The sequence below is a fragment of the Rhopalosiphum padi genome, chromosome 1, assembly GCF_020882245.1.
Source record: "Rhopalosiphum padi isolate XX-2018 chromosome 1, ASM2088224v1, whole genome shotgun sequence".
Taxonomy (NCBI): Eukaryota; Metazoa; Arthropoda; class Insecta; order Hemiptera; family Aphididae; genus Rhopalosiphum; species Rhopalosiphum padi.
Genome location: NC_083597.1, coordinates 16,677,627 through 16,686,811, shown reverse-complemented (window position 1 = coordinate 16,686,811; position 9,185 = coordinate 16,677,627). Strand labels below are relative to the sequence as shown.

The following is a 9,185-nucleotide window of genomic DNA, read 5'->3' as shown; positions in this document are numbered from 1 at the left end:
ATATGTGTCTGTATTATATTGCTTAAGTCAGACTTTTTTTTTATTTTCATATGGTTAGGCACTCTAGTATCTATAAATTTGTTTGAGCCTCTACAAATTTAAATTATGTAACAGAAATGTTTTACATTTTATTTTTTAGCTTTTATGTGATATAAATAAGTTGATTATTGTTTTTAAATATAATTAAAAATTATTGCATCTATAGCATAATATTTTATAGGTATAATCATACAAAATGTGTAGATATTATATTATTGAATTATTTTTCGTTGAAGTGAAATAGGTACTGTATATTACAATAAATTGTCTACTAACCACTGTCATTATTCATTTAAATAAATTACAGTCTTACATTTTCTCTACACTTTTACAGTATCAATTATTACTAGGTACACTGAATTTATTCAGATTCATGCATTACAGTCACACAGTGACGTACGCAGGATATTTTTAAGGAGGTGTCATAAATTATAATTATATGTATGAATTGACCTTTTTTTTTTTTAGTTATTGTTTTATAATTTGAACAGATACTTATTTTTAAGGGAGTTGACATATCTCCGTGACACCCCCCCCCTGTGAACGCCACTGCGTACTGAATACTGATATAAATCATTATTTAAAATCAAAATGTAAATATTAATAATAACTATCAGTGTCAGAATTATTTTATTTTATGAGTTTATGGAATAAAAAAAAGTATTCAAAATTACAAATAATAACTTTTTATTGAATTCGATTAAATATTACAAATTGCGATATATCTTATACGTTAACAAAATATAATTATACATTTTTTTTGCCTTTTCGTATTCATGATGACAAAAAGATATTTAAAGTATTTAATACTTATATAATTTAATTATGTGAAATGTTTCATAATTACTTACATCTATAATAATAAACAATAATCTGACTGTCGGTTAATAAACAAAAACATTTATACATTTTTTTTTTTTAATTTTGTAACCCTTCTATATTATTCTTATTATATTAACAAAACCAATTAATAATGTTATTATTATTTAATATATTTTAGGTAACAAAGTGTGGATATGTTAATATTGAAGGACCTAAAGGTAGGGCAGAATAAAAGTATCCCATTAAGGCACTGTATAAAGAATACCTTATTGGAGTTGGCCTCAGGCTGTTAGTCAATCGCTTACTACGTAAGTGTAGCGTATAATGTTCATAGGGATTTGAATTAATCGTTTTATTATCTGTTATTCGAAAACAACTGTAAATATCTTTTACGTACAATAATAACAAAATAGTATGTGCTAATTGTATTGAACGTATTGTAAGTTTTGTAACATTGTAACGGTGAAAAATCAAATGATTATTGTTTATCTTCAAAGGTTTGTCAGTCACACGTAATATAATTTAACGCTGAATATTATACATGATACAACAGAGAAAACATAAAACTGTTCACCCGCGGGTAATTGGAAACGTATAATACGTTCATGTTATTATGAATCGATTGTGATTTGTGAACAGTGTCTTCGAATTGTATTGTAATATTTTAGTTATAAAGCCAATGGTTTAATTTTAAATTCAGATATATCGAATTCATTAGCATGGTGGTTTGAAAATGTGTATAAATTTTATATCCTCTTTATTGCACACGGAGATCCTCGGTGGGTGATATGAAACGGTGGCAGGTACCTAATTATGTATAGAGATCTATTTTAATGTAATAAAATATGTAGGTATTTTTATACAAGTATAATGCAGGTACGTGTGGTGAGTATATAAAATGGTGCAATGTGGTCGAAGCTTGTAAGGAGAAAACGATTTCATATCTTACTTACGACAAAAATAAAATAAAAATAATAATTATGATAGTTCATTATTCACATATTAATCTAGTATAATTCCAAACGGTACATTTTTAAACAATGTGTTTTTACAAGCATATTAATAATATTTTAATTTTGGCAAAAAAAAATATCCAAATTATACCCTTGTTAATATATATATATATATGTATATATATATATGAATGTGTGTATATTATAAATATATAATATCATTATTAACATAATATAATATTATAACATTGTATTTTACAAAAAGTTTTTTAAAATTATTCGTTTGATCATACACGTTGGTATGATGTACATAATAATAAATATTATATATAATATTATACCTACGATGTTTTATAATACGTGATTATTATGCATACAACGAATCCCATTATTTTTAAAAACATAGTAAGTGGAGTAAATGATTTACAACTATTTATTTGTAAAATACGCCAGATTTTAGTGTGCTTTATGTACAAATTAGTGGGACAAGGTGGTGCAATGGTCATGACGCGCGTAGTTATTGGTTCGAACCACAGCCAGGGCAAAAAATACTACTTCGTATTCCCCCTCTGTCATTCTGATTACTCTACCCTGCCCCACCGATCGGTCTCCACTGGGAGTGACGTCCACACACGTAAAATATCTCTTCTTCGAGAAGAGGGTAGTAGTACGCTAGAAACACTCTGCCCCCTTCCCATATGATAAGATATTGACAAGACTGATCAAGTCTTTTCAATAATAACGATTAGTGAAAAAAAATATGTATAAATTGAATAATTAATGTTGTATATGTATATATAATATATAAACTTACAATGTGTAAAACAATGGTTCTTAACGGTCGTTTATTATTAGTGATTGTATTTTTAGCGGTTTTGATACGAAATAATGGTGTTGTACAGTATTGGTCCTCTCGGAAACCTATTTTATTTTTCAAAAACAAATAATATCTCAAAATATTATTGATCAGGTATTTGAAATACTGCAATGGGCTGATATATAGGCATTTTGAAAAAAAAAATCATTTCAGTAAATTGAATTTGTGATTCTAAACAGCGGAACTTAGACTTTTTAGATTTTATATAACTTATATAAAATATTCTTCGAGAGGGAAACGCGATATATACTGGATAGGTATACGCAAAAAAAGGAAAACTATATAAATGTTATAAACCGAAAATCAGATTTTTGACAATACACGTTTTGTGTTAGTTGTATTTAAATATACTACCTATCCACCTAATTATGATTCATTTCTTAAAATTTGGTTGAATATCATATTTAACGGGTAACGAATAGTTTCGCGCGGGTCCAGCTGACCATATATACGATTACAGCATTAATTTAGAAAATAATTGTTAGATTTATATAGTGTAATACAAAATAAATAATTTGATTGACACGTACTGTACACACCCCGACACGGAGGTTCATTCAGAAAACCGCAGAACTCAGATAAGTATTGATGAAATCGGAGAATTATCATACTTGGCGAGTGTAATAGCGGCAATCGAAAGAACCTCATCTGCAGTTTCAACTAGTTTTTAATAAAATATCGGTGGAAAAACCTGGACGCATTATAATATTTAAAGGTAGAGAAACGCTGCAGCAGTAATAATAACAATGTACAACTCAACAATATGTAATAATAAAAATAATAAACTTCGATATTAAATCGTAAACAAAATTTTTCAACAAAAAAAAAAAACTCGGTTGTCGTCTCTGTCTTCGTATAGTTTGCATGTGTGTGTGTGTGTGTGTGTGTGTGTGTGTCGCGAATATTGAAATTATAAATAAAAAAAAAAAATTAATGTTTACAGTTCGGCCAAGTCGCGGGCGGCTGATTGCTGCAGGGGCGGCGGCGTCGGCTTCGGGCGCGCGGCGGTTCACGGCCGCCGCCGTCGTCAGTCCGTGCGCCGCCGGCACGTGCACTTGACGATCCACTCGACGTCCACGTACACGCTGTGCACATAGTCGTCGGCGGTGGCCGAGAAGGGCCGGCGAACGGGTTCCCAGAGATCGTCGCCGGGCACGGCGCCGTCTAGCCGGTCGTGGCCTTCCACCGGGCTCCGGCACAGAAATTCCACCTTGACGGTGGTGCTGAGCTCGGGAGCGCACACGATGCCACTGCCGCCGCCCGAGGACGGACACGCGGCGCCGCACCGCTTCGGGTGGAAAGTCTTCCGGCTCCGGCAGTCGCCGAACTTCAGCCGGACGGGTGTCGTCGACTTGATCGTCGCCTTGCACTCGTGGCCCTTCTGCGGAAACGGATACAGACGATAATTAAAATATAATATAACAATTGAAATTAAAACGTATGCCTATATAGTGTTTTTAGCTATAAAAATCGAAGATTTTATGACAATAATATTTCACTACAAAATACTTAGGTTCTAAAATATGTTCACGATTTTTACGAATTTTGTCGAAAACCGGTTAAGCGTAAATATTTCTGCGTTCCCTTAATTTTTTTTTCGATTAATAAAGCCTACTGGAAAATTTTTACTTTTGGCCAAAGTACTAACTAAATCTAATAATTTGCTATCCAAAATTCCAAAACTACCCTCAAAGTCGAAAATCGAATTATTTTTACTGTCTCAAAATACGATGACAGATAGAATAAGAACACAATTATTTTACATAATTGTAAAATCAATACATTCATCGCTCACATTCAATCGCGTGATTGAAGAGCATATACTGTATAGTTTGTAGTTACCAAAGAGGCTACATGGTTGTGATATCATTACCACTGAAAATATTATGTAATTAATAATAATACTATATCTACAATAATAAAAATAAATTTAATATGGCAAATTATATTTGTAGACTATAGACTGTAGACTGTAGTTATTATAGTAATAATGAAAATTAAATATTAATAATATTGAAATTTATTGAATTTAAAAAAAATTAGCTGATTTATTGAGTTAGTTAAATTCGTTTTATTGGCCACTAATTACAATTATTATATATATATAATCATATGGTAACAGGTAATTTCGTAAATCATATGTACATTAAGTATGCGAATGTCATATCAATGTAACTAATTAATATTATCAAAACTCTACCTAACCTAACTTTGCCACTATAAATCTAAGAAAAATTGTCTAATGACAGCCTCATCACCAAAATGTCTATAATAATGTTTGATAATTTTACTACCTATCGAGAAGCAAAAATCATATATAATTTGTGCATAAATCACAAATTGTGGTTTTTCACACATTCCTATTTGTAGTATTACTAACATATTTAAAAACGTGTTCAAGTTATGTACTCATTAAAAGTTATAAGAACTCCATTTTATGTTATAATATATTATATGTAAATATATAATACTCTAGTATTTTGTTAGGTACATAATAATTTTGATTGTATAATATACGAGTAATATACGCGGCTACCATGATTTCAAAAATAAAAAAAATTAGGTAAATTACGGCCAATGCATTTTGTTTGTACTCGAGTTTATTATTGTGTGATTTCTCTTTACGAACGTGAATTGCACGAAGCCAGGGAAACTGGAATAATTGAAATACGCTTTTGAATGCCGATCCCACATAATTGATTGAGCTTATTTTTTTTATTCGTATGAAATTTATTTCACCAAAATCGCTGTTACGTTTATTATTTTTTATGGTAACGAATTTCACGCGCAATTACCGTAGTAAATCGTATTATACCGGTATGCCTACAATTTATCTATATAAACGTTGGGACAATCGAATTTTTACAACCGGGTCTTGTAAAATTCAATTAAATAATGTTGATATAGTGTTGTTAAAAAATTATGACCATGAATTAATCTAATATCGCGTTGTACTGTAATACAGATATAAATATATAATATATATAATATTGTTTAGTCTTTGTCGTCGCGAAAGGAAAATTATAATATGAAAAATAAAGGTAAAGACGCATTCAATAAAGTAAAACAAACGTTAAACTAATCGATTTAGCGGAGAAAGCAATAGGATATTATTATCGTTTGTGACTTCGGCAAAGGTAATTTCGAAATGGACAGAATACAAACACCAAACAAGAAGAGTGGTTATATATTTAAACTAGATAATTTATTTGTAAGAGATAGGGATATTAAACGAAACGAATATGTCGTATATATAGTATCATAAAGGTGGCTGCTTGGAATTTGTGGTCAAAGAAACACGTGAATAGACGGATTGTTATAGTACTGTTAGCCTTGCGGTGGTAGGCAATTTATATAACCTGCGACAGAAGCTAAATAGGTTAGCAGGTAGATTAGACATTTTCTCGTATATATATTCTCTAGCTTAGACAACGGCAATATGATGTAGGTATTTGAAAATCTATTATATGCAAAATACTCATTTTTGTAGCAAATGAATTGAGTTTGATAAGGCTTTTTTATGTTGGTTACTTTAAACAGTAATGCAATAAGTTAAAAAATAAACATGAAAAAATTATAGCTGTATAAAAAATCATCACGGTTAATATACGTCTTAAATAAAAATGTTTAAAATACACGAAAAAAAATTATTTGATTATTATAATCACAGCTGTGTTAGTGTTTTTTATATTTCAAATGATATATAGGTACATAACAGTAAATCAAATTTTTATGATACATATATTATACACTTCATCGACCAGAGTCGTTTATTTTTAATTAATTACATTCATTCGAGTGTATACCACGGTTTAATAGTCCGTGCACTTGGAGAATATTAAAACGAACACGGTTTATTTTTATTTAATGAATCTGGTGTAGATTTAAGAATAGAACTGACTCTCTGCCGAATAGTTTGAAACGCGCCTTTGTGTTTGACGAAAATAAAATATTTCAATAAATTATTATTATACCCGGGCCTTAAAACGAATAAAAATATATCCTCTACGATCGTTATCGGTAAAAGTTTTGTCGCTAACGCTATAAGTAACTTTTATGATTTCCAAAACAGTACAATAATATATATGTAGGCATAGGAAATAAAAGAACAAACTAATTTCTATTCAGATTGAATCCGAGGCGTAAAAGTTGTCGACCGACTTTTCGGACTCGAACAGGAATATTTTTGATTCATTGTCTTTCTCCCTCTATCACTGTTTCCTTTCGGTACGCCCATTAGTCTATCCTGCCAGAAACAACTTGTCCGCGCGAACGGTATGGGGCGCGGTTAAAATAAAAGGTAAACACGACCCGCGACGACAAATACTGTAGACGTGACGTGCAATAGTAAGGCATTCAAATTTTCCCCTTCCCACTACCCGTCACAGCATTCGGCCAGATGTTTCGGTCGTGAAAAATTGTATTATTTTCTATCCTTCAATGCATGCGGGTTCTGAACATGAATAATGGAATTCGCATTAAAAAAAAAAATTATTTATCAGGATGATGATGCGATAACGGTGGTCGGCCGGACGCATTACCATCAAGGTGGCAGTGCACGTACTCCTCCGTCTCGTTGGTTTTAAATCTACGCAGAACGTTCTTATTTTATTCCATTTAACCATTCAGTTTTTACAACTTGTATACGCCATATGGATATTGAACGATATAACGTATTTTATTTTTTTACCACTAATGGCAAGCTTCACGTGATATCGAGGTTTTTATCGAACACGTACAAGTTGGTAATAAAACCAGAAAAAACGGTTTTAGTTGGTTCAACGTCATATTATTATTGTCATTAAAACAATATTCATTTGAAATTACTTGAAGAAAGTACATAAAAAATAAATTATAATTAAATATTGTACATGTTTTATTTTAATGGATGTGGTACGTTTATATAATAGAACACCATTATGTATACATACATTAATTAATATTTCTGTTTTTTAATTAAATTATAATTTATTTATGTCGCGTTAAGTTAACTACGTAAATCACTAGAATATTGGTGAGGTAATGTATAGTATAAAATTTAAACGAGTTGGAGACAGAGCTTTGGAAAAATTATTAGTCCTACACTCCTACGCGTGAGTTAGGTATATTATATATTCAATTATATTTTAAGCTTTACATTAATATTTTTTTTTTTTTAGACGATCTGATTTTATATTATTATGAACTAAAAAAGTGTGCAGTTTAATTTGAATTAGATTTCATGATTTTATTTACAAATGTTGCGATACTGATTTTACTGACGTTTTAATTTTATTTCCATATAATTTTATTATCAAAATAATATATAGGTAATTATGAAAATAAAATAATTAAATAAACCTAGTGTATTATAAGTTATGAATTTATGATAATAAAAGAAAAAAAGCAGGCAAGTGGTTATCGTACTTGTACAGAAAAATAGGTTATTCATAATTAGATATAAAAAAAAAGTTTTTATACATTTTTAACTACAGAATAGATTAAATTTTAACGTCAAGTATAAATATAAAAAAAAAATGTGCCTATGTGTTTTAAATATTTTTATACAATTAAAAGATTGGCCAATGTAGGATATTGTGTTAAATTTTATTGACATTTAAAGAAAAAAAAAATTATCTTATCTATAAATAGCTAAAACAGAATAAAAATATTTTGTAAATAACATCATGTATAGTGTATACAAAATGATAATATAAATATTTTATGTAATTATATAATATATACGAATATTTGGGAAAAAATAGTTATTAATTATTATAGAGATAATAATTATATATTATATAAAAAAAAAAATAATAATATTTACAAATATAGTTTATAATAAATTAATGGCTTGGATGTAAATATATTAGTAGTTTAGAAGATACATGGTTTGGGTGCTAAAACCAAAATAGATTTTAGGAAATATAATAAATATAATATAGTTGAACATGCATGCGTTTGTTTATATGTATTATTTTATTAGTATTTTTAGTTTGCCACTGTTTATTTTCATTTTTTATATGAAAATGTATTCAATTGTTTTGGATTTTATCGTTAATACGAATAATTTGAAATTATAGTTAATATTAATACATTGTGATAGTAAAATATTAGTATATCATATTAGGTATTATGCTTACTCGAATGTGATGGTGTCTTGCATATTTAGCATTCACCAATGGTGGCGAGTGACACGGCCTTATTTGACAAAGTCTAGTTTCGTTATTAGGCTTACACGCTTCATTTGCATTAGACATGCGCCTAGAAAGGCCTAATCCACACTGAGATGAACATTCCGCCCACGGTGTGACTAATGCTTCACAATTTGGCGGCCTTTCCACTAAAAAAAAAAACATATATTTAATTTATTTATATTGGTATTTTATAAATCTTTACAACATTGAAAATGTGATAAAGAAATTTCAGTTATTATATAAACATGTTCGATTATAACTCATGATAAAATTTGATGCAACATTATTTTTAATAGGTGTGTTATTAACTTAGTAGAT

The 9,185-nt window shown here is 29.4% G+C and overlaps 1 protein-coding gene across 3 annotated transcripts in view; it reads right to left on the bottom strand.

Moving 5' to 3' along the window:
• Positions 1-709: 709 nt before the first annotated feature.
• LOC132931976 (CCN family member 5-like) overlaps positions 710-9,185 on the bottom strand; it is a 269,827-nt gene continuing 261,351 nt past the window's right edge. For all 3 annotated transcript variants that reach the window (XM_060998123.1, XM_060998122.1, XM_060998124.1), the window contains 2 exons: positions 8,814-9,013; positions 710-4,072 (listed from right to left, as the gene is read on the bottom strand). In XM_060998123.1, coding sequence (XP_060854106.1) covers positions 3,719-4,072; positions 8,814-9,013 — 554 coding nt within the window. In that variant the 3' untranslated portion in view covers positions 710-3,718. The remainder of the gene's footprint in view (positions 4,073-8,813; positions 9,014-9,185) is intronic.